The 27,095-nt window shown below is 38.6% G+C and overlaps 1 protein-coding gene across 1 annotated transcript in view; it reads right to left on the bottom strand.

Moving 5' to 3' along the window:
* Positions 1–26,667, bottom strand: part of Dnajc10 (DnaJ heat shock protein family (Hsp40) member C10) — a 39,117-nt gene extending 12,450 nt beyond the window's left edge. The window contains exons 1-15 of the mRNA XM_052723033.1: positions 26,527–26,667; positions 24,793–25,142; positions 23,281–23,443; positions 21,372–21,422; positions 17,640–17,722; positions 17,256–17,387; positions 16,708–16,801; positions 15,662–15,739; positions 13,907–13,950; positions 11,709–11,846; positions 9,018–9,107; positions 7,779–7,892; positions 6,004–6,118; positions 1,087–1,214; positions 772–888 (exon numbers count right to left, since the gene is read on the bottom strand). Coding sequence (XP_052578993.1) covers positions 772–888; positions 1,087–1,214; positions 6,004–6,118; positions 7,779–7,892; positions 9,018–9,107; positions 11,709–11,846; positions 13,907–13,950; positions 15,662–15,739; positions 16,708–16,801; positions 17,256–17,387; positions 17,640–17,722; positions 21,372–21,422; positions 23,281–23,443; positions 24,793–24,996 — 1,551 coding nt within the window. The 5' untranslated portion in view covers positions 24,997–25,142; positions 26,527–26,667. The remainder of the gene's footprint in view (positions 1–771; positions 889–1,086; positions 1,215–6,003; positions 6,119–7,778; positions 7,893–9,017; positions 9,108–11,708; positions 11,847–13,906; positions 13,951–15,661; positions 15,740–16,707; positions 16,802–17,255; positions 17,388–17,639; positions 17,723–21,371; positions 21,423–23,280; positions 23,444–24,792; positions 25,143–26,526) is intronic.
* Between the last annotated feature and the right edge of the window lie 428 nt (positions 26,668–27,095).

Here is a 27,095-nt window from a genome sequence, read left to right as displayed (position 1 = left end):
GTAGATGCTCTGGTATTTCACTGTGCCATTTCTGAATACTGTTAGATTTATAAATTTCTTGTCAATTTGATGGGTAGGGAAGATATCAAAATTTTGATGTAACTTGTATTTTCTAGTGAAGTCAAACATTTACCTATTCTATTATGTATTAAAAAACAGGCTTTCCTTTCCATCTTTTTCTATAACGTTGTAGTTTTTGAGTTAAAACATTCCTATTATAGAAAGAAAACAAACTATTGTGTATTCATATAGCTATGATCATCATCCACTCATGGCTACTCTTATGACATTTATACCTCTCCCATGTCTGGTTTATTCTTACCCCAACATGACAAAGTTTTACATCCCATTCATAACTACCAGAGTATATTTAAAATATAAAATGTTGTCACCCACATAACCATATCATCGCTTTCACATCTTAAAAATGAGCAATTCTTTTCAATTGGATATCCTGTCTGCTTAAATCAACTACTCAAACTGACAAGTATAAAGAAATCTAAAGAATAAACTTGCAGACTGCTAAAACTAAAAAATGTTACAAAAGTATAAAGCCTTTAATAAAATGGAAATTTATGTATTTTATGAGTCAAATGAATACATGCCTGAGTTTGGTAAACAAAGCCTTGTATACAACCTTCTACAGATCTATTTACAATTCAACTACAATTTACTACTTTGTTGAAACTGTTTCAACATTACTACTATAAATAAGTGTGCATCTGAAAAGTTGTTTTAATACTGGATGGTCAAAGTCTGTCCTTGTCTTACCATGTTGCAGAGTCCTTCATGAACTGTGCAGTCTAATGTACCAACTTTGAGCTGGCCATAGAGCAGCGTTGATGCTTTCCGTAACTCTGGCAAAAGAGCTCGACATGGCGGGCACCACTGGGAAGAAAGGGACGAGTGAGCAAATCAACAAATGAAGAGAAGCACTACACTGTCTCTGCTAAGTGATGCAAAGGCCAGCCAGTGGCACATTCTGCCTACACCCTCTGTCCTGGCAGTGCCCAGAAGGTGAAGCAGAGCCCAAACAGCTCCAGTACTGATATTCAAGTTGTCTAGAAACAAATAAAAATAACTCACCGGGGCAAAGAAGTCAACAAGCCATGGTTCTTTGTCACTTGCAGGGAAGTTTTGAGGTCCAAGTGTGGTAACATGGGAATTAACACTTTCTTTGGCAAAAGCAAGTATATCATATAGAATCTTCTTTCCTATAAATTGAGAAAAATTATGTACTGTCTTCTGTTTCTACAGAAACATTCCAATTTTAATGCTTAAAATATTCAAAAAACAAAGAAGGAGCAACGGATGCACTGGCTCAGTGTCCTCACCTTGGCTTGCTGTACCAGGAATCCCCTTCTATTATACACTCTTCTGTTTCTTGCACTAGTTAAATGACACGACCTCTGTGGAATGCTTTCTCACCATCGTAAGTACAATAATCCCTTTAGTATTCTCGTGAATTCAAAAATGTATTACAAACTGTCCAGTGGAAAAATGTACTTGATATTGGAAAGTTAATGAATCTGAATTAGAATGTGTCATCAACTCCAAACCCCTGTGTTTCTTTTTTCATAGTGTCAGCATAACTGCTGTGACGCAGTTGTCTAAATGAGACCATGAGAGGATTCTTCTGCTGGTTCTTGTCTGACTATCCACCCCGTCTCTCACCTAGCACCATGCCCAATGCTGCTGCCGCCGCTCAGTCTGGCCTACTGCAACAGCCACACTAGTATTCTGGCCTCAGCCTTCCTGAATGAACCCATTTTCCTTCTGCTACTACAGTCACCCTTAAAAACAACAACAAAACCCAAATTTAAATGCATTTAATGATTTGCTACAGCCTAAAGAAGAACATGCTTCTTGGCTTGGCGAAGATCTTTCTTAACTACAAGAGACTCCATTTTTCCATGCCTTCTGACTTATTCAATAGTCAGAATTAAGTTGAGCACTGAGTCAGACACATTCATATTGCCATGGCAAACAGAAAGAGAAAGCTCTTCCTTTTAGTGTCATGGTACAACAGAAAAGGCAGGTGACCACTATGTACATATGGAATGACAAGTGATGAAGTACTTTCCTGCTTGTTTTCTTTAGCGCTGTTTCTTGAATTGCTTCATGCATTTTTCTTGCTGACCACCCCTGAAAGGTGGTCCCGGTCACCGATTCTCTTCTCTTTACTCATATTAACTCATATTAATGCAGGCCTTTACCATTAATATCCAACTTAATGTCTTCATTTTTGGCTTAAACTTCTTTACTGAAGCCAAGGCATGCAGGTATACATGCGTGCGTGTGTGTGTCTGTGTGTGTGTGTCTGTGTATTCAACAGTGAACTACACATTCTACTTCTTGTCAACTACTAATCCAGCATCCTCTGCCTCACTAAAGGTCCAATTATTCCAAGTCCAATTCACTAAATAAAATCAGGACACTTACCTGACTCCTCTCTGAATCCCTGACATCCTAACAAAAACTAAATTAACTGAGTTTCTAAAATATTTTAATCCATCTACTGACCTTTGTGTTTCTCTTGGCTACCATCATCTACCCTAAGTGACTAGGCACTCTCTGCAGTTCCTTCCTTCCAATGTTGCCTCCCACCCATGCTGGGCAGCCAGCGACTTTTCTAAAACCAAGCATTTCCCTGCTTTTCCTCAGGATGAAATTCCAATGCCTTTCCCCAGAAGATCAGAGATAATCTTTGTCTTAGTCTTCTCTCAACAAAGATCTTTCTCATCTTTGAAGTCCTGCTGGTCTAAGATCAACAAGGCTCTCTTATCTCAGGTCTGTGAATAAATCTACTGGGTTTTGTGCTTGGAATGTGTTTTATCATCTCTTCTAGTGCTAACCATTGTGTGGACTTTACATCTTAACATGGAGATTGCTCTTTCAGGGCTTCCTCTAATCTCAGAGGATTGTTCTACCTCAGTTTCTTTGTAAGTACAATCTACACTTACTTACTGAAGGCCAGTTTCCTTCCAAGACAGCTCAAATGAGATTTACTTCATATACAAGTGACCAACAGAATATGGGGTTGTGGTCTCATGTGTTCCTTCTGTCTTGCTTTCTCATTTTTCAGATTACTTATTTTGGGATTAGTCAGCTACCACACTGTAAGCAATCTAGAGTGCACAACATGGTGAAGAACCAAGGCCTCCTGCTATATGAAGCTTTCTGATTATCTCACATGCCATGTTGAACCCTGATGCAGTGGCTACAGCCTCGTCTTCAGATGACCTTCATCTACCTTGACTGCAGTATCATAAAGAAACTAAGATAAGCTGTTCCCAGATTCCTGAAGACCAAATAGTTGTTATTTGGGTAAAAGATACTACTTCACACTCAAACATTTAAACACTGTCCTTTACCTATCTGCTTTCTCTCCAAGTCTTTAGGGCAGAGGTTAAGTAGAGCTCACATTATTTTCTATTTTGTGTGTTTTACTTGGGACACAGAGATGCTGAGTGCAAGGTGCATTATAGTTATTAGTAACATAAAGGGAAGTGCTCAAAGATTTAGTGTGCTTCCTAGGGTAGAAGAGTAAGTTTTCAAGGGTAATTTGGAGTGTGCTAAATATCTGGAGGAACAGGAAGGAATAATTATAATTCAGGAGGTAGAATTATGTGTGATGGCAGAAAGGAGTGAAAGAACATGGCATGTTCAAGAATTCAAAAGTAGCTGAAGCTAAGATTTTTTGGAGGAGGAGCAAAGGTGGGTGATGAGGCTACGAAAACAGAAGAAACAGGTATGAATGCACCCTGTTCATTTAACAACTCTTCACAGAGTTCCTACTACATGCCTGACATTTCTCTAAGTGCTGGAGACAGAGCAGTGAGACAATGCCATTGCTGCTATATACTAAGGAGTGCGAGGTTCATTCTCCAGAAGACTGAAAATGCAGAGCAGTGTCATGAAAATGGTATGCTGGGTACTGAGTGCAAACAAGAGTAAGAAGCAACTGTGGACAAAGGTGATGATGGATCCAAACAAGGCAAACAGAACAGAGAAGGTGTGAGGAACATTCCAGAGGCAACATCTGTACCTCCACCCTGGGCACAGTGGTGTAACACCAGTGTGTAACACCTGTAACCTTAGCACTGTAGAGGCCGAGGCAGGAAGACTGCAAGTTCAAGGGCAGTTTGAGCTTGAGGCACAGTAAGTCCAGACCAGCATGGTTCACAGTATAACCTACTTGATGTGAGGCTCTAAAAAGCTTAGGCTTTAGAGTGAGACACTTGCGCATGTTAAAAATCTCCTTTGTCTATGTTGGGGGCAATTATTTAACACTTTCAACTTCAGTTTGCATCTTCACTGGAAGCTGTGACTATGACAATGACTCAGCTGCACATGGCCCTTTGCTGACGTGCAAACAGAACCTGTAGTCAGGATTATCTTATCATACCTTTGTTCACATAGTTCCTTTAGCCCAGTGGTTCTCAACCTTCCTAATGTGTGACCCTGTAATACAATTCCTTATGTTGTGGCAACCCTAACCATCAAATTATTATTTTTTTGCTACTTCATAACTTTAATTTTGCTGTTATTAATCATAATGTAAATATTTTGGGGCAGAAAAGTTTGCCAAGGGGGTCACAACCCACTGCTGTAGTCTGAAGGGCCCCACTTCTTTTACTTCTGTATTTGCTTTAAGTAGCTAAGCGGTTCATGCTCAGCTCACATGTTGACCCTGACCTATGCTACAGACAAACGCCTTGGATCTTGTTGAGATTTACATAAAGCGGCCTCTGAGCATTTTTCATGTTTTCCCTAGAGATCTTTCTCCTGGGCCTATCACACTGCCATCCAAACTTCTTGAGAGCACAGCTTTTGTCATTTGAATGAGAATGGTCCCCATAGGCTCACATGTTTGAATATTTAGTTTCCAATTGTTGGAACTGTTTGGGAAAGATTACAAGGTGGCCTTATGGAGGAGGTGTGTCATTAGGGTGGGCTTTGACGTTTCAAAAGCCCATGCCAGGCCCAGTCTCACTCTTCTCTTTCTTCCTGCAACTTGTGGATCAGATGTGAGTGCTCAGATTCTGCTCTAGCACCATGACTGCCTACCTGCCATCTGCTCCTTGCCATGATGGTAACGGACCAACCCTCTGAAACTGTAAACAAGGCAATTAAACGCTTTCTCTTCTAAGTTGCCTTGTGTCTCTTTATAGCCACAAAACAGTATCTAAGACAAGAGTTCACGTCTTGCAATTTTAAAACCTCATACTTAAAGCAGTGCCATAATAAGGGGATGCAAGAAAGAAGCATTTCTTGACTCTGTAGCTGTTACTCATTGAACTGCATGTCTTTCAGGACAGCAGAGACAAAGCCATTAGTGAAGTCTGAGTTCTAGGGCAGGCAGGATGGGGGAGCTGAGAGGCTAAATGAGGCATGGCGAGGAGACCGCAAGGGCTGCTTGCTTTGCCAATAAACAAATGCCCACACAGTGATGTGTCACCCTCAGATTTTTTGCTGAAATAGTTATCAAAGTGTTTTTAAAAAGACTTTTAAAAGAAGAATAAGCATAATAAAATAACTATATGTAATGAAAATGTCTCTCCCCATATTTGCCAGTGAGAGAAAATTTTTGATAATAATTGTGTATACAAAATATAAATCATAATTAGAATATTTCTACTTGAAAGTCAATATGCCTTCCTGTCATTTTTCCTAGTCTCACTGTGATGGGTGGTCCCCGTTGGTGGTGCTGTTTGGGGAGGCTTAGGAGCAATGGGCTTCCTGGAGGAAATGTGCCACCAGCATGGACTTTGAGAGTTTGAGCCTCATACCATTCCCAGTTTGTACGGTTTCCTGTAGCAGTCCAGGGTGTGAGCTTTCAGCTAGTCCTGTTGCCAGGCCTGCTGCTACCATGTTTGCCCGCAGTGATAATGATGGGCCCTTTATCCTCTGGAACAGAAGCTCACATAAACCCTTCCTCCTATAAGCTGCTTTGGTCATGGTGTTTTATCACAGCAAGAGAAAAGTAACTAATACACTTACCATGATGAATTTCATACTCTTTGGTTCCTTGTCCTTTAAACACTGCTAGACAGGGCTGGAAAACGTAGAGATCAGAACAGATGCCTGGTGCAGCAGAACAGTCAAACCTTCCAACCTGGAAAGTAGAACACTGAATTGAATAAATAATATTTTATACAATTTTCAAATATTCATAAAGATAACTACCCCCAAATAACATTAGAATTCAATGGGTTATAAAATGAAGGGACAGAAATGGTTCATTTATATTTAATACTGAACTTAATAAAGAATGCTTCCTAGACAGTTTAGAAACTTGCAGGAAATTTCCAAGAAAATGTGAATTTCTTTAAGAAAAATATCCTTGAAGAGAATGTAGGGGCAATTTCATCTTGTGGTAGAGCAAAGGTAACTTTACAAGTGAGGCACATCAAAAATAATGTAGAAAAAGGATAATGTTCCCAGTGTCAAAGAAAACAGCACAAATAACATAAGCAAATAATAAACTAAGGAGGGAAATGTGGCGTTTAAGACAAAAGATCCATTAAAACAACAGTCAGATGGACCAACATCTGATCAGGAAGAAGAATGAGCCAGCAGGACTATCAACAGAAAGTAGAGAAGAACTGTGACTCAGAAATTACATTCAGGGGTCTGAGCAGACAGCTCAATTAGTAAACTGCTTGCTGTGCAAGAGGCAGATCTGAGTTCAGTAACCAGCAGTCATGAGTTTGAAAGACAGCAAGGAGAGGTATATGGAGTGTTCGGAGGGAGGGAACGGAAAGAAGAAATACTCCAATTATAATCTCAAAAATAAATAAAAAACAATAAAGCCTGGGAACAGTGATTTGCACCTCTAATCCCAGTGATAGACAGGCAGGGACAAGAGGTTTGCTGGGGCTCGTAGGCCAGCTGGTCTAGCTCAATTGGCAAATTTGAGGTTCAGTGAGAGACACCATTTCAGAAATTAGGTCAACAGTGATTGAAGAAGACATACAATGTTGACTTCTAGTCTCTACATCCACTTATGTATATAGGACTATATTCATAATCATTACAATTTAGTGGGTGCTAATAAGCATCCTTTATATCAGCATTACAGCAGACTATATATCACAAACAAGTATCAACAACTTAAAACAACTAGTATTATATGCATCTCCTCACTACAATAAAGTCAAAGTGGAAATCAAACCATGGGGAACAAATATATGGACAATGAACAAAATCATCAATGGGTCATTTAAGATATGTAACAGGAAATGGAAATGCTCCACAAATGGGCATAGCATCAGAGACTACAATTCCAGGAGTCAGCAGAGAGAGGTGGGGACAAGTTCCAGAACAGGCTGTACTACAGCAAGGCCCTGTTTGCTTCAAACAAAGCAAATGAAACCATTAACAGACCAAAACCAAGGGGACAGAGCAATGGTAAGAGTCCACAGCATTACGTCTATTACCAAAAGTAGCAGGGAGAAAACTACACATGTACTTCAAGGACCACAGACTCCTATGGGGTCCAGGCTGGCCTCTCTAACTAGTTCAGGATGACCTTGAACTTCTGACCCTCCTGCTTCAACAGGGATTACAAATTTGTGCTACTGCCAGGTTTAGGCACTACCAGGGAATCCAGTCCAGAGCCTCATGTACACCATGTAAGCTCTACCAACCAACGGCATCCCCAGACACTAAAGTTGTTTTTCAAAGAAAAAAATTGAGAAACCTTGAGCCAAAGTGACCAAGGACAGATAAATAAGGACACACACTAGCTAGGCAAGGTATATTTTTTTCCTTACTTGAATATGCTCATTTTTAAGCAGGGTTTTCAGTTTCTTCAACTCAGGATCATTTACATTTTCATTTTTTCCAAAATGAAAAAATACGAGCCAGCGATGATGTGCCAAACGATCCTTGGAGTGAGAAAGAAACATCAGTGTCAGCAAGGGGCTAAGGATCCAGTGTTTACTTCTGTGACATACAAGAAAGTTTAGCTATCCTACCCATTAATTCAAAGTCAACTGTACTCTGTATTCGTAGTAATAACGCTATGTAAAGTACACAATAAGAGATAGGTCAGAGTTAGAAAAATCTTTTTTTTTGGTTTTTCGAGACAGGGTTTCTCTGTGTAGCTTTGCGCCTTTCCTGGAACTCACTTGGTAGTCCAGGATGGCCTCGAACTCACAGAGATCCGCCTGGCTCTGCCTCCCGAGTGCTGGGATTAAAGGCGTGCGCCACCACCGCCCGGCGAGTTAGAAAAATCTTAAAGCAATGGTTGTTCCAAGAAAATAATATGACTTTAATAACTTAACACTTAGGGTAGGGCTGGGGGAGTCAAATATTTTTTAGTTTTAATAAAATATTTAGTAGAAATACTAATCCAGAGCTAAGTGATGAACAGAATAAAAAGACTGAGTCTACTACTACCTGTGCATTTATAGACACTCTCAAAAGGTACTTCCTAAATCCTAGTGAACAACAGGGCTGTGTAATCAGACCTGAGGTTGCTCTGTCATTCATATCCTGCCTTTCTGGTCCTCTCCAAAGCTCAGTTTCAGGGATGTGTCGGTCTTCTGAATTAGAAGCACCGTAATTTCAGTAATCAGAATTAACTAATATATAATCCTTTGAATGCTATTTTTTAATCTCTCTAGCAAGAAATAAAAAATATATTGTTAAAATATTAAGACCTGCTGGTATGTAAAATGAATAATTTTTTTAAATAATAATAATAATAAAAAAAAGATAAGTAAGTTCCTGGGGCTGCTGCATATACAAGAGCTGTAGCTCCTGGTACCGTGTTGCTTACTTGACTGCTGGTGAGAGAGAGAGGGGTTTTTGTGCCCTTCATCCCTACATAAAAATGGTAACTTCAGTGGTGACATTTCTCATCAATTAAGTACACAATGTACACATATCAAATCTCATATGGTATACTTCAACTATCTATTTTTATTTACAAATTAAATATTTGAAAAGAAAACAAATATTAGGACCTGCAATGTTGCCAATATTTATTGTTATTGTAAAAACATTACCTCTAATTGATTTGCTGAAAGCAGTTCAAAGTCCGGAAGATGATGTATGATTTCCATGTATATTTCCTTAGCATCCAATGAATTAAGGAACTAGAACAAATGAACCATATTGTAAACTTTCTAAGTAAATACTCATTTATTATATTTCACATCTTATTTCAATTGCTATAAAGTTTTAATAGTAAGGTTTTTTTTTTTTTTTAAAGATTTATTTATTTATTATGTATACAGCATGTATGACTGCAGGCCAGAAGAGGGCACCAGATCTCATTACAGATGGTTGTGAGCCACCATGTGGTTGCTGGGAATTGAACTCAGGACCTCTGGAAGAGCAGCAGTCAGTGCTCTTAACCACTGAGCCATCTCTCCAGCCCTTAATAGTAAGTTTTAACAGTTATGTTAGTTAAGCAATTTTTAAAATTATTCAAAATGACACTATTTTAAAAGTATGCCATATTTTTGTAATTATTAAAGATACTGTATAACTGGATTTTTTTTTTAAAAAAAGTCTATTAGTATGTATGTGTGTGCACATGTACCACACACACATAGAGAGGAAGAAGTTATGTCCTACTGCCTTTACATGGGATCCACACAGCAACTCAGGTCACCAGGCTTGTGCAACAAGCACCTTTACTGAAATACCTTGTCAGCTCATTAGACTGTTTTTTGTTATGAAGTGTTAATTCAGTTAAGTAAAATTTTCTGTGGTGATCCTCTCTGCAATTTGAAGTGAATTCTATGTCATCAGGAAAATATGGTTGCTTAATTTCGGTTCTAACCACAATGCCCATGCTTCAGTCTCATAGGATTTTTAATAGCAGAACACTTTTAATATTACAGTATTTCTATCAATATGGACTTAGAGCTGGAAAAATGATTACGGATGTTTTAAGAAACCAAATCCCATAGGTAGGAGTTTTTAAGAGTAAAACATACGACAAAGATTTCTTCAAACATGTCTGAAAGCCAAGTCTCTTCTTTACAAAACAAAATGCTTAAGGAAGCAAGCACATCGCCCATCACACTTCCTATAACACCTACTTCATCTCTGCCTGTATTTTATCCTAGAACTCTGTGCTGTCTTTTCAACAAAGTATATGTAGCAAAGAATGCAGCAAGAAAATGTACAGGGTATTAACCATAGAGTTAGTATTATGTATCTTTACAGTTATCAACCATTTATGTTTAATAATTCAAATATTACTTAACTTACTAAAATCCCCTTAAAAACCTGCAGGAACTATCACAGAATCTACATTTTACTCGTGCTAGGCATAAACATGAACAAATGAATAGAAACTGTGAGCATAACACTAAAACGAGAAAACTTAGTTTTCTTCTCAATTTCTTAAATGTGCCTTTATATTAAAAATTATAGCATAACTATTCTTTTTTAAAATTTATTTTTATGTGTGTGTTTGCCTGAATCTATGGATGTGTACTACATGCATGCCTGTTGCTGGAGGAGGCCAGAAGAGGACATCAGATCCTCTGGGACTGGAGTTACAGACAGTTATGAGCCACCATGGGTGCTGGGAATGAAACTCAGGTCCTCTGGGGAGCAGCCAGTGCTCCTAACCACTGAGCCACCCCTCCAGCCCTGCATAAATAGTCTTACATAAAATAATTTTTGGCTAGGAAGTAGGCTTAATAATCTGACAATATGAATTGGGGAAAATTGCTGCAACTATCCCCTTCCAAAAAGATAACTAAAAAAATACAGAAGATGAACACGCAAGATTGTACAACACTGCTAATAGCCATGAAAGCATACAAATGAAGATGTCTCAAAACAGGATGCATTAATCTAAGTATATCATAGTTAATAGATTATATTCAGGAATTACTTCTAAAAGGATGTATGGACATTTTAAAACAAAGTAATATATAAATGAATAATTAAAATAATACAGATATAGTCACAAATTTTTTTTCTGATACAGTGATAAAAACTATCCACTATTTGATCCTATTCATAAAAAGAAAATCATATCTGCACCTATCTATTTCATCTGTACATACTGATAGAACATATATGCACATACACAAACATCTATTTGTATGCATATTGCAGGGACCATACACATGCATTCTATATATTCGGCATTTATCAGCAAATAAGCTCAAACTTGTAATACATACTACAATAATGTAGGAGAAAAACAATGACAACACACATGAACAAACTATGGTGTACCATACATAGAAGGTGTAAGGGAGAACATGAACTTGGGAGGGGAAAGTGGTGGGGAGGAGATATGATCCAAACACGTTATTTGCATGTATGAATATTAAATATAAACAGAAAAAGAAGAAAAAATAGGTTACTCAGCCTCAGCCAAGTCTAAAGATCTATATATTCAACATTAAAAACTACAATTTAAATGGAAACCAATGAAAACTCATGACAAAAATTTCTTTCACTGTACTTAAAACACACTACATTCCTTTGTCATTTCAAAGTATAATAGTCTTAAACATAATGTAAATGCTGGTTTGAAAACAATCCCTATAACAGATTTGAAAACTGAGTAAGAAACACCCAGAAATTGTGGCAAGTAATGAAATGTCCTACAAATTATATAAACCAATTAATTTCCCTCCACATTGCTCACAAAATATTATTACCTTTCAAGGCGTGCATGTGTCCAATTACATGTAAAGAAAGTGCCTTAAAATTACACATACCAAAACACTGGATTTGTCTCTGTTACTTAACGTGGCCCCGGGAGGAAAATAGGCAGTGGTACTGGCCGTGACGTCCAAACTCTTGCAGAGGCTGTCCTGGGTGTCACAGTCCACCCATCCCACATGAACAAGACCGTCCTGAGGGACAGACAGTGCAAAGAAATAAAAACGCCATGGTGTAAAGGAAAGAAAAAGGTCAATGAGATTTACCTTTACTTAAAAACTCAGCTTTTCTATTATAAAGTTAAAACTTAAAAAAAAATAGTACTCTACACAGTATTCTGTAACTTTGAATAATAAAATGTAGTTTTCTTAATATTAAATACCTACTACATTAAACATCTTACTTTTTTGGGGGGGGTGTTTTTCAAGACAGCGTTTCTCTGTATAGCTCTGGCTGTCCTGAAACTTGCTCTGTAGACCAGGCTGGCCTTGAACTCAGAGATCTGCCTGATTCTGTCTCCCAACTGTTGGGATTAAATGCCTACACTATCAATGCCCAGCCTACTTTTACATTTTTTTGTATACAAGAACTATATTTTTTTATCGTGTTATTTTAAACTAGGCTGTTCAATTGTCTCAGACTGAAAAGGCCTAAACTCTGACTCGGGTAGGCTCACCCCTTCGACTGTCCTTCCCTTATCATGAAGGACATCGGTGTTTTCTGTATCTATGCCCTTCACTTAAATTGGCAGGCACCCTGCCAGTCCTCACCTGTTACTGGTTGAGCTCCTGTAAAGAGCTCCCAAATCCTACAAGACAAGTACATTGCTTGAAATGTCAAGTTACTAAAAAAAAATTTCCAGACTAGGCAAGCTGGTAAACAGAGAGAACTGACATCTATTTAACTGGGATTCCAGAAAGACAAGAGAAAAAACAGGAAATAAGTAAAATAACAGCTGCCAAATTGAAAAAAAAAAAAGACCTACATATTCACAAAGTCCAACAGTGTTAAAGCAAAACAAGAAAATGGCACCTACATGATAACAAAACTTCAGGGAATTAAAGACAAATGCCTTAAAAGCAGATAGCATTATATGTGAGCATCTGTAAATAAAAATTAAATGATACACAAAAGATACACTATTCACTGGGGAGATATAGCATACTCAAAGCCCTGGGTTCAGACACCAGCACCACATATAGACACATACACACACAAAGATACACTCAATTTACTGCATAGAAGACTTGTGAAAACCCACATAGCAAAGTTATAAGAGGTAATGAAGGAATCTACATTAAAGGACTCTTGTCTTGTCTAAAAAAATGGATGTCAGAGACTTGTTATCATCTTTATGGTATACAAATTACAAAGAAAGTTAACAATTCTTACTTGTATTTATATAAGGGTCAAAACATAAGAAAAAGTAAGCCAAATTAAATGGAGAAACTGAAATGTCCACAATAATAATGAAGCATCCTGAATACACTAGGCTTGTCTTAGTAAATTCTATGATGTTTCACAATGGTGAAATTGCCTAATGTATATCTCAGGGCATTATCTAATCCTTAAGCAAGAGATGACTTTGCTACATACATACATACATACGTGTACACACAAACACACACACACACACACACACACGCACACACACACACACACGCACACACACACACACACACACACACACACACACACACACACACACACACGATGGAAATACAAATCAATTTTGGTTGTTTTAACATGCCCACCCCCCAAATTAAACAGTATAGCAATGAGGCAGACAACCTCATACAACTGATCTACTATGTATAGAAACCACACCCAATCAACACAATCACAGCTGACAATCTCCCAGCCACAGGGGAGTTTCAGTACTACTAAAAGACAAGCATCATTCACAGCATATCCCCTACCACAACGTGAAGTCCACAGAAGAAACAGCACGCTAAAAACTGAGACAACAAACTCTAAATTAGAAATGACAAAGAAGCTAGTATACAACTGGAGGGATTCATACAAAGTAATAAACACAGGAGCGCTGGAGGCGAGTTACAATGAAAACACATAAAGACTGACTGAACACAGCTAATGATTTAGAAAGACACTTCAAGCTAAAATCATGTCACCAGAGGAGAAGATCACATGTAAGTAGGATAAAGTGTTCAAGAAACCATGAAAGATATTTGTTGTCAATTTCTAGCTGTACTTCTTACAGGGTGACAGTTTTATAAAAAGGATGGATGCTTACCAACATGCCACTAAGCCTGAGTCGTGTCTGTGACGTCAAACAATCTGAGGGAAAAATTGTAAGAGGCTGTTTTAGTTTTAATTCTGATGCCCACTCCCACACCCATGTTGTTTCTAAGGCAAGTAACTGAGCTGTACTGTAAATACGGACAGGCTTAGCAGGTATATTTGGGGGCCCATCAAGTAATCTCTGTCTGGCACACACTCAAACCCAATCTTTCATTCCCTCTCCTTAATTTCTAAGGATTTCCATCTATAGCAAGCGTCTCTTTAGGTCTTATCCTCTTAGTCACAGTCTCCTTTGGCCAAGATACTCATGGTTTGAAAGAAATAAAATCTAACAGAGCTATTTGAAAAGGTATATGCAGGATCCTCAAAATATTATAACTCTTAATCTTAAAATAAGCATTTCACTTTTTTTCTAAAAAACAAAATCTGTTAAATATGAATTTAGGATAGGATACAATGAGGTAAGACTTGGAAGAAAGGGCATTGTAACATTTCAGAGGCTAGAGATAAATGATAACATGTTAGAAACTTTCAAAAGTTGATCTGTAGATAGAGAAATCAGTATTTGGCTTTGGTTGGACCAATGGTTCTCAACCTGTGGGTCACAACCGTGGGGGTAGGGGTTGAATAACCCCGTCATGGGGGTCGCATATCAGATACCCTGCATTTCAGATATTTACGATTCATAACAGTAACAAAATTACACCTTTGAAGTAGCAATGCAATAATTTTATGGTTGGGGGTCACCATAACATAAGAAACTATGTTAAGGGTCGCAGCATTAGGAAGGCTGAGATCCACTGTGTTAGGCTGATATGAAACTCACTGGTGAGACACTAAATTGAAGGTTGTGTTTTCTTAACTTAGGACTTAGAGGATGGGTGAATGGCTGCCTTTAGTCATAAATCAGCACATCCCTAGCAAAGGAGCACAAAGGCAAGAGGTGATGTGTAAGAAAAGATCTACATAGGGACTAGACACAAAAGAGTATTAACAATGGGGATCTGATTTTTCTTTTTTTTTTTGGAGACAGGGTTCAGGCTGTCCTAGAACTCATTTTGTAGACTAGGCTGGCCTCGAACTCACAGAGATCCACCTGCTTTTTCCCCCCCTGCCCCTCCCCGCCACTCCCCCCTCCCCCCTCCCCCCCCCTCCCCCCGAGTGCTGGGATTAAAGATGTGCGCCACTACTGCCTGGCAGATATTTTGTAATATTTGGAACAACTTTAAACTGATCTTATTGAACATAGTTTGCATTTTTAAAATTTGGCATGCAGGACACTGACCTTTAAATAACTTAATGACATGCCCTAGAAAATGAGACTATCATCACTAAAGACACAATCTAATGAGGGGGCACACTTTTTATATTGTTAAGTTTCAAAGTCTGAATTTCTAAAAGTTCTTTTGGTAGCAATTATAGTTGATATAATTAATTACTTTTGCACATTGCCCAGCTTATCTTTTGTTATTTGAGGTACAATTTATCCCGAGAACTAGGCTGAAAAACTCATCCCCTAAACATGAAATTATAAAGAAACATTTACATATCACTAATTTCAATACCTGTTATATGTAAAGAATCAAAGATATATACATTTAGTAAATGTTTGTAATTTGGGACTTAAATCGTACGCTGAAGTAACTGATTGATTACTGACAGAAAAAAAAAAATCAAGTACAGTAGCATAAACTATCCCCTAAATTTAGATGCCAGTCTTTTTATCCTAACAAAACGACAAAATTACCTTCTCCTTTAGAACAAAATGTGATCAGCCAGCCGATACCAGCAGCAAAAGCAGTTTCTATGGCGTTAACAAAATTTCCTTTAAAGAAAATAAAATTTCTGAGTACTTCTTACTGAATAATGAAAACACTCTTCCAAAAGTTACTTCTTTCTTTCCAAACTTAACTACTTCCAATCCTCTCTAACTATTACCAATTAGTTTTAAGACATACTGATTACTTTGAGAACACACAAACAGGTAAGTCACGTCTCCTATAACCCGAGCTTTGCCTAACTATTTGGCCAGCCATGTTCGTCCCACACAAGCCCCACCCACTCACTCCACAGCTGTCTTTTAGATTTGTAAAGAACTGCTAATTCCCAAATGCCCAGTGCTCTCTGAAGCCTTCCTACTCGATCACAGGAGAGATTAGTTGCGCTTTCTGTAGAGAAGCACATTTTAACCTCTCTTCTTTCTTCAGCTGGGTTGCTTCATACCTTTATGCTTCTCTATGCTCGATTTCTAATCATAAAAGCTACCGGACCGCATTTCAATTGTTCACTGGTATCTTGCTCACTGAAGTGAAGCTGCTGATGGCTGGGATTACATATACTCTATTACTACAAATACAGTGCTCAACACAGTTTCTAACACATAGTTGGTGCTGAATGAATGAATAAGGCATCCTTCTAGCTAGGAACTCTGTCTCATGGATACTTCATTGGATGAATTAAAAGCTATCATTTGAAGTGTTTGTGAACTTGAAATGAACTTTCTGCCTGTAGCCACAGCATCAACACTGTAGTGCTGAGAATCAGTAGTGTTAAAGGAAGCCCTGACCTCCCAGCTCACACCCCTCTACACCTGAACTCTATTAAAATAGTCTATGCAAACAGAACCAGCCTGTTCAATGTACAAGTCAGCAGGAACCAGAGCAAGGACAATTCCTTTCTAAGAAGCACAGAAAAAGATACTTCAAAACATCATTATTATGACCCAAATGTAGAACTATCATTGTGAATTCAAACCATCCCTAAGAAGCAAGCAAATGAGGAAAAAATCATTACCCGTCGACAGCTCTGTCACTGTGCTCCTGACATGCTGCATGGCGAAGCTCACTAAGCTCTCCTTTGACCGGTCTCCATTATATTTCACTGCAGTCTGTTGGTTTACGTAAACATCTTTTACTTTTTCATTTTAAAACTCTACCAAACAGTTTAACATTTTGAATAATGCTGGAAGTTCTACTTTTTAACAACACAATGTATTTACAAATGATACTTGCAGAACCCCAACAGTACAGATTGTATAGAATACTGCTTTTAATACCATTTGTAACAATTTTAGCTTCAGTTTCATTACTGGAAATTGGGGAAAAAAAAGATATTAGAGCTTTATATCTCATGAGGCAGCACCTAAAATACATTGTAATCTGCATTAAACATCCTGTAATGCAAAAACTGATGGCCCTGAAAAGTTTCACAAAGAATACAAAATGTTTATTATACATTACCTCCTAAAATAAGAAAAAGTGAGAAGCAGTCTAAAAGTTTACATAGTGTTTTCTCTAGTACTTCACTTATTATAAAGTCTTAAAAGTGGAAACATCCCTTACCATTCCAGACCTAAAGATGAAGAGGCTGGGGTAACTGTTGACTCCTTTCATTCGGCAAAGCATCCGATCATCGCCACAGTTGACAGCTCCGATCCGAAGTAATCCGTCCACTTCTTTAGCAAATTCTCTCCACTATGATAGAAAAAGAAACAAACCATTTCTCTGGTAACGTTTCTTCTTTTGAACATACTTCACACTATATAATCTTAAAGGAGTGAAGTCTTACTAAATAAAACCTATAGGAAAAAGTATTTGATAATGATCTGATGGCCACATTGACTAATACAAATAATTTCCAACAAATTATTAAAAGAAAAAAAAGGAAGCCAAATAATACATCAACTATAAAAAGGCTTTAATAGCTGGGACATTAAACATACGTACAGTGGGGGCTAAATCGTGGCAATGTGAGCATCCAGGGGAGTAAAAGTTTACAAACCACAGTTCTCCAGAATTAACAGCAGCATCTGAAAGCACATAAAACACAACGATTTACTAAAGGTTAAAGCACATTTTAATCACAAATGGTTTTGCTAAGATCAGAATGAAAAAAAACACCAGTCCTAAATATTCCATAGTGAGCTTATTTCCTGTGGTTTTTCCTGTAAGCAGTAGTGTTGCTTCTCAAATGTCAAGTCCATATAACTCGTACAACCCCCTCCTAAGCCTAGGCTTGAATAAGCAGCAGCTCTGCAGGGTAACTGTGGTCATGAAGCCACACAAGGGGTAGCACAGGAGGTGACAGCCAGGGCTTATGGCAGTCTCTGTACCTGAGAGCTACAGCAGAGAGCCCAAGCTGAGACAAAAGCTCTTCTACCACAGGCAGCAAGGACCAGTGTGAGGCCAGTGCCGGTCAGAGATGCGGAAACTGACTCTTGAGACATGCCTATTGGCTCAGACCGGCAACCAGTACTAATTCAGGGAAAAATCAGAGTTAATGAAAACGGAAATAGAAAAAGTGATCATCTTATCAGTTATAACACATGTGATGGAGTATCTAGTGCTGTGTGCATCCTTGAGTCATAAACACGTCTAATCTTTGCCGTAAGTATTGCTCAGTTTGCACTGCCTACTGAGTAGTCAGATTAAAAATACATTTTCATTTCACTTATTGACTCACAGTCCTTCTGCCTCAGCTTCCCATGTAGCTGGGGTCACAGGGTAGGCCACTGTGCTGGACCAAAAGTATTTTTAAGAGTGTAGTAAGATACAAAATGAAATGCTTTTATATAACTCAGAAACCTAAAATAGAGTAAGTATATATTTGAAAATGCAAATTTCTTTTAAATCACAGAACCAGACTATCTATTAATACCTGTACAATAGCTTCTACTGGTACAGAAAATGCAGTACTGTCTTGAGTTCCTCTTTCTTGAGCTGTCTTCAAAAGAATGCTTCAACTGTGGCCTTATTTGGTGAGGTGTTTTCTACCTTTCACATACAACCTAGAACTTGATCACAACTGATATACTACAGTACTGTGACATATAAAAAGACAATGTGCTTATGCTTAATTGAAAATGTGGTTCCTTTTTCGGAAAAGATGACAACATTACAGCTTTGAAATTACAGCTTACTAACTACTTTTGTCCTTTCTGTACTCAGTCGGACATTTGGGGTTCCTTTCCTGGTAAAAGTCAACTATGTAATTTGGACTAAATTTCCCAGTACTAACAACTGGAAAACTGGACAAAATATAAGAGACCCATGTTGAAAACCTCAGAGAGGTGTAGTAAAGCACCCCAATGTCAATATATGGGAAGGTGGAAATCAGAGCCAGTGCTGGCCACTACCAAAAGAGACGCTTGAGAGGCAAGGAACTGGGCAGAGACTTCAATGGATTAATCAGCAAGAAAGATAAAAGGACTTAAGGTACAGAGGAAGGGTTCCACAAATAGAGATGAACTGGGGCATGACCACAACACAGTATCTGCATTATTTTGTTCTATCAGAACAGAGCTCATTTCAGAGTGCTGAGGACTCTCACCAGAACTCACTTAAAAATGACCCTATAATTATAATTATTTATGGAAAGATTAAATAACTCAAAAAAAAATAGAAAAAAAATGGCAACAGAAACTCACAAGCAAGCCCATTGGTGACATGTGTCCAAACACAAATTAGCTCTATAACCCACATTTGTCATCTTCTCTCCGCTTTTTTTGGTTTTTCGGGACAGGGTTTCTCTGTGTAGTTTTGGTGCCTGTCCTGGATCTCACACTGTAGACCAGGCTGGCCTCAAACTCACAGAGATTCACCTGGCTTTGCCTCCCAAGTGCTGGGATTAAAGGCATGCGCCACCACGGCCCAGCATCTCTCTGCTTCTTGAACTAAAGTGTCAGGATCATCTTATCTTAGTCTACTTGCATGAAGAACAGTGTTAGTTTTAGTTAACTATCTCTGAATTATCGCTAAGGTTTCATGGCTGAATTTAAAACTATCATTTGGGGTTCTAAGTGACCTAATTAGGAGGCCTTTTTTGCACAATGTCTGAAAAAGTATAAACTCATCTGCAATATTAGTAAAGTTTCACTCTAGGTGGTCTCACAGAGCAGTCAGTTGCAGATTTGGTTTAGTTCTGATTCTATACGGAAGTTTCCTGTTTTCTAACCACAATGCTTCACAAAACACTTAGAGATAAGTTCTTACTCTTAAGAACCGCATAGGAGAAGCTATGGCGCTACATAACCACATACAGTCTGTGATATAGGTATTAGTGTTATCTAGCGATAAACCAAATTCCCCTATTTCTTTTGTAGGAAAGATGTTGAAGTGTTCATATACACAACTTATAATGGCACTATATTAAATAGTTAGCTACCTTTTATACCAGAAGTCACCTATAATAAAAAAGTTAGAGAACAAAAGGCAATTCTTGCGTACAAAGAACTCTACTTAAAAATCTAGTAACTGTACCACATCTTTTATAATAACACAAAAGAAGCATCTATTTTTTGCAATTAGCATTTTTAGTTTTCTAAATTAAATGTTATTTTAACATAGCAAAAGAAAACTGGAACTTTTCTGAGTACAACTTATTGTTTTGAAGTAGAACAGAAGAGGTAGAGTACTTGCCTAGCAAACTTAAGGCCCTAGGTTCAACTCCAGTGGCACATGCGCGTGCGCACACCCCCCCCCCCCCAAATCCCCTCCCGGAGACATGCACACACATAAACATATCACATACATGTACATGAAGTAGAAAAAAATTATTATAGCTATAGAAAAGGTGGAGGTAGGAGATTCTAATCTGATTTTTCTAATGTTCTAAAATGCAATGGGAATGGAATAGGGGATTTTCACAAAAGTCACATATAAAATTAAATCTGCTTCCACAATAACCACACTTATCTCAAAGATTGAAACTGCACTTTTTCTATTGTTGCAAGTATGTAGCAAAATAACATGGACTCTAAACCTGAACTGCATATTATTTCTATTTTTATTTGGTATTCATACTTAAGCATTTTGCTAAGTATTGACCAAGAAGTATTAGTGTTTCTAGAATTTTATTTTATGTATACATATAGTTTCACCTGCATGTGCACCATGTGGGTGCATGGTGCCCGTAGAGGTCAGAAGAAAGCGTTGAATTCCTTAAAACATCGTTGTGAGACACCATGTGGGTGCTGGGAATTGAAAACAGGTCTTCTCAAGAGCAAAAGTGTTTTTAACCACTGAGCCATATCTCTAGCCCAATAGTTCTCAACCTTCCTAATGCTGTGACCCTTTAATACAGTTCCTCACGTTGGGGTGATCTCAACCAAAAGTTATTTTTGTTGCTATTTCATAACTGTAATTTTGCTAGTTACAAATTGTAATGTAAGTATCTGATATGCAGATGGTCTTAGGTGACCCCTGTGAAAAAAGTCATTCAACTCCCCAAGGGGGTCATGACTCACAGGTTGAGAACCACTGATCTAGCCCCATACTGGTGTTTTTATTTTGAAACACTGGTCCACATGCTTTTCTGAACAGTTTAATATACCATATACATCATGTTCCTTTTTAAAAATCTGAACAGTTTCTAACTTTTGATTACATTTAGACTTATGAGTTTTGGGTAAGAGACATGATTTGCACTACTTTCAGGAAGTCATATGCCCATAAACTTACCAAATTCTCTTCTTTCTAATGTTATGATTTCAGGATCATCATCGTAAATACCTAATTTTAAAAGTGGATAAAAATCATAAAATTAAAATTTCTTCATAAAAATAAATCACCACATAAAATATTATTCATGCTTACCTTAGGTATAAAAAAATCAGTTATACTGAATTTCAAACTTGAATAATACACATCAAATTAAAAGAAAAACCAACAGTAATTATTACTACTGATGACTCATTTCAAGACTGATAATGACTTGATAAGGCCTATGATAGAGTAGGTAAGGTTCCTAATCACTTATTGGGATGTATGAAGAGATTCCTAATCACTTCCTTTATTTCCCATACGAAACTTCTGTGTTTTGTTACTTTTAAAATAAATTATTTACTTCTATTTCATGTGCATTGGTGTTTTACCTGCATGTATATCTATATGAGGGTGTCAGATCCCTTGGAACTGGAGTTACAGACAAGTTATGAGCTGCCATATGCATGTTAGAAATTGAACCCAGGTCCTCTGGAAGAGCAGCCAGTGCTCTTAACCACTAAGTCATCTCTCCAGCCCCCTTGTTTTGTCACTTTTTAAAAATAACCACAAACTCACTAGAAGTTGCAAAAACAGCACAAATTCTTATGTACCCTTCACCTAACTCCTCCTAAAGATGACATGCTACAATATCAAAACCACAAAAATTGAGTGTTACATTAATTATTAATTAAACTACAGAACTCATTCAGATTAAGTGTTTACTATATGGTATCACTTTAAAAGGTTATATTGCTTAAAATCCCATGATTATAAGATCTGCAGAGGCACATATTTAGTAGTGAATAAAAGTTTTATTTACTGTGGTCAAACTCAATGTGGGAAAATTCTCATTACTGCCTAAAACACCCAAGTAACATTTACAATGGATATATAGCGTCAACAGATAACAAACTTTTTCTAGAGAGGCCACTTGTAAATATTTGGGGCTTTATAGGGCATTATAGCACACAGTTTTTATGGGGTTTCTTTGGTTTTGTTTTTAAACACAAATACTCAATTCTGCCCTGAGAGGCTTACAGAGGTAATAGATAATATGTAGCAAATGAGCAGAACTGTATTCCAATAAAATTTTCTTTGTAAGCAAGTAGTAAGCCAGGTCTGGCTGGTAAAAGTCAGCAGGGAATATATTATTTTCAAAAGCATATCAAGTCTTGAGCACACTGTAGAAATAAATTTAAACTACTTTCTTTAGTCTAATATAAAAGCAACATCGGTTCTTAGCCTGCATTTGAAGCGAACTAGTGGTAACAGGAAACACTGGTTGTGTGATCACACTTGTGATGCGACTGTCTTTACTTCCTCCTTCCCTCCCTTTGTGTCTCCCTCTCCTCTGGCTTTCCTTGTTTATTCCTGTCAACATGTAAAACCAGGATCAATAAAGGTGCCGTGCCAGGAGGCACAGTTTCCACCAGACAAGCTACCATTACGCTTAAAAGAAAGTTTAGCTTTTGTTGGAACATGCTCTTCATGCTCTTCAAAGTTTTGAAAGGCTTCAATATTTAACTTCTAATGCAATATACAGCACAAAACACATTGCTAAGTTAACAGGAACCATATATAAAAGTATTAAGCATAATCTGACCAATACACTTTCATATATGTACAGTAATTTCTGTATACCAACTGACTTACCTTTTCAACTCAACTTCAGAGTAAATTAAAGAGAGCTACTCAACGTGACATATATGAATTATATAAATTAAACAGCAGAACAAAACTAACTCTTTTTTTTTTACTTGTATTAAAAAATAAACTTCGGGTCTGGAGACATAGATTGGTGGTAGAGGGCATAAAGCCTTCAGTTCAAATCCCAGCACAGGGGGGGAAGAGATAGGACAGACCTCATGAGGAGCATGCGCCTTACCGAAATCATAACGGTAGTAGCTCCAGCTCTCATACTGGCCTCCTTGATTATCTTCAAGTCCCTTTTCTCCATACTTGTCATACTTTTTCCGTAGATCTTCATCTTTGAGTACTTCATATGCTCTATTTATTTTTAAAAAATCACCATGTGCATTTGGGTTATTCTGTTAAAAAATATTAAGACACACCAGTTATTTCAAATATACAATCTGAATCTCTTCAGAAATACAGATTTAACTGATCTCAGATTTCTGAATACTAGATATCAACAGAAAAAAAAAGGGCAGTTCAATATGACATGAATCATCAAGATGAAATCAGGAAGTATTTCTAAGGAAGAATATTTTCAGAAGAAGCCTAAGTAAGGGAAATCAGAATGCACTATTCAAAAGTTTGACAGTTCTGGCAACCAATTTCTCGTTACTGTATAAAGTTTCCAAATAAGATGAACAATGGATAAAGATCAGTAATTCCCTTCTAAAATTGTTGAGGGAAAAAAAAAAGCCACTAAGAAAAAAACCTGATGGACTCTTGAAGTCTTTACTTTAAAATGTGTTACTTTTGTAATAAGGATAAATAAATAGGTATGCATGCCATTTTCCCATTTGAGGCCAACCATAAAGCGTATCTTTGAATCTACCAGTTTATTAAATAAGAAATAATACCAGAATAACAATTCAAAACTGGACTGAAAAATGTTACTTTTTTACTGTTTCATAGAATTGGTTTCTGTAAATCATACCTGGAAATTTTAAAACAAAAACTTGAAAGACAACAAATCCCTGAATATAATATTCTGGGAAAGATAACCAACTAAGAGTTTATAATGTTCAGCTTTATGTAGTTAGGATAAAATAATCTCATTTATATAAAGTTTTCTACCTACAAAAATTATCTCCATCATGTCCTCATTCATGATAAGCTAAAAATTAATGAAAAAAATTAAATACCATAAAATTCAAAACAAATTTGTTTTTAAAGACTCTTGGGTACACAATCAAATCGTTACAAACGGAAACACATTTGGAGCTCTCAAGTTTTAATTTGTAAGTTTGTAAGTCAAAAGTTTGAACTGTGTATGGAAAATAACAGTGAAAGTTAAATCCCACTGTGATTAGCCTACTACTGTCAATTCTGTAAGACTCTTTTGAGTTGTAAGGCAATATTTGTCTCTATTGTTAATATGAACTGTTTCAAAGACAAGGCTTGGGGTTAACGTCCTTACGACTTCTGTTGGAAATCAGTTTATAGAGAAGAGGTAACTGCATTTGATTTTGACAAAATCACTGCACTTTGCTTCTTCTGGTTTTAGTATGACAGGTAAACTATTAGTTTCAGGTGGTGGGGAATCAAACCCCGAACCTTGTGCATGCCAGGCAAATGCTCTTCCTCCAGTTGCCAAATATAATTTCTGACATTATTTTTAAACATTTCAAGTGCTTATTTAAAAATAACTAAATAAGTATCGAGACATAGTAAAATAAGCAGATACTTAAAGAGAAATTTCACCTACCGGGTTTTTATCAGGATGTAACTTCAGTGCTAATTTCTTAAAGGCTTGTCTTATTTCTCTACTGCTTGCAGTTTTAGACACTCCAAGTAAACTGTAAAAATTCTGATCCGTGCCCACTACCACGACCACATACAGTATCAGAAGACAGAGACTGATCCTCTTCAAGTCCCTGATAAAGTCATCTTTGTTTAACCAGACTCCCATTCTCTTTCTTATGCCAGTTCTTCTTTAAGTGAACATTAAGATACAATGCTGGGTCCAGTGGTTATAATATACACATTTGAGAACCTCTGTCCACATTACTTCAAGGGTCAATCAAGCATCACAGAACACAGCCCCCAAACGTTAACCTAAAGAGAGCAAACCAGGCAGTTAGAAATACTTTCAAACTAAATGGCTCTAACATAATTTGCCAAGTGACACAGTCAGCAATACAATCTCCATTGAGGTCACATCGTCATGAATGGCCCTGAGTCCTACCCTTTAGAACCCTCCCTTGCCTCTATTTTCAGGTAGGCATATTTGTAAAATCATTCCAGAGAGCAGGAAAAGGGTGATGAGTGGTGGTAGCTAGCTAGAAACACATAGGCATACTTAGACAAAAAGGTTCTGACCAGTGGGGGCACCACATCAGGATAAGGATAAGGAGTGCTTCCTTCCTCTCCCAGCACACTACCCTTTTCTAATACCTCTTCTCTTTTAGCTCCTTCTCCATCTCAAAAGCTGTTCAACTTTCTTTTTAATCTAATCTCATTTGTAGAGGATGCCTTTCCGGGAAATAAAAGGAAGCCTAAAGCTTTTCCAAGGGGTTTGTACCTTTTACATAGTAACTTAAGAATGACAGTATAAAAATAGGTAAGTTACAAAGCAGGTCCCCCCCAAGTCTTCTAAAGTGTTTGCACTGAGAGAAGAAATTATTTTATAAAACAAAGGGTAATAGTCGCAATTCGGTGCAATTTCTCTGTAAAACTCATGTCTGAAATAAACAAAAATAGGGAAAGAAACAAGAGAACCAGGCATGCTTGCCTTTGAAGGATAAAACCCCAGAATTTCACCTCATAGCTAAACTAGTATACTTTAAGATCTTAAAATGCTCCGGGGGTGGAGGTGGTGGGGGACGGACCTAACTTTCCTACCATCCTCAATTTCAATTCTCTTAAGTCCAAATATGTTTCTAAAAATTCCTTACCTGTGAACAGGCCTCACACCTCACTTCTAACCCCTCCTTTTCGGTCCCCCTCCCCCCCGCAAAAATAGACCTTTGTAAATGATAGTGATAGAAAAATCAGAAATCTCCAGTCTGACAACTATCGGGTAGGAAAACAAATGAAGACCAAATCTCAGTCAGGAATTTGGGAGAAGGTGTCCCTTGGCTTAGGGTGGCTCTCCGCAGCGTGGGTCCCGGAACAGTCCCGGGCCAGTGAGGAGGCTGAAGGTAAACGCAATGTTAAGGATGGATGCTGCCGTCTCTCTAGCGCGGGATCGGGGAGAGGGGAAGGACAGGGCACGGGGGAACAGGGCTGGCCCGTGTGCGTCCCAGGTCACAGGTCGGACCCGGGCGAAGAAACCCGAGTAAGAAGTGCGAGCAGAAGGTGGCCGGCCGAGGTGGGGTGGCGGGGGGCAGTGAGGGAGGCGAGGACCCGACACAATGGCCGCGGCGCGGAGGCGGTGGGATGCGGCCGGCGCCCTCCCTCCCCGATGCCCCTGCGGTGCGTGGAGCCGGCCCGCGCCCACCTCCTCGGCGTCCTCAGCTACTGCCCCATCCTTAGGCCGCCGAACCCGGGACCCGGCAGGACCGGACGCCGGCGGCCGCGAGCGCGCACCGCAGCAACACCGCCGCTCGGGTCGCGCCGGCAGGGCGGGGCCTGGCGCGCGGCATTGTGGGAACGGCGTGGGGGGGTGGTGGGGAGGGGGGAGTCGGTAGCACAGCGGCCGGCGGGGTGGGGCGGGCGGGACGGTTTAGGTTGACGTGGCCTTCTGCGCGGCTGCGGCTGCGGCTCCGGCTCCTACCCGGAGATAAGGGGGCCACCCGCAGCGGCCCACAGCGGTCCGGCGGCTGAACCTAGCCGCTGGCGGAAGGAAGGCCGTCAAGCCCGTCCCTTCCGGTCTCGTTGCCAGGGCGACGGGGAAACCCGGGAAGACGGATCCGGCTTGCGAATCCGCTCTGGAGGTTTGGTGAAAGGGGTGGGTAACGCAGAAAAGGCAGATTTGGCGGAAAGTGGAGAACTCGCCTGACCTGACCCCGTTTGCAAGGGACTGGACAGAATAATTGCAAAACAAAACACAACACAACAAACAACAAA

Source organism: Peromyscus californicus, unplaced genomic scaffold, assembly GCF_007827085.1.
Source record: "Peromyscus californicus insignis strain IS unplaced genomic scaffold, ASM782708v3 Scaffold_7__1_contigs__length_154581171, whole genome shotgun sequence".
NCBI classification, from domain to species: Eukaryota; Metazoa; Chordata; class Mammalia; order Rodentia; family Cricetidae; genus Peromyscus; species Peromyscus californicus.
Note: the sequence above shows the minus strand (reverse complement) of the source record. Positions and strands in the feature narration are given on the sequence as shown.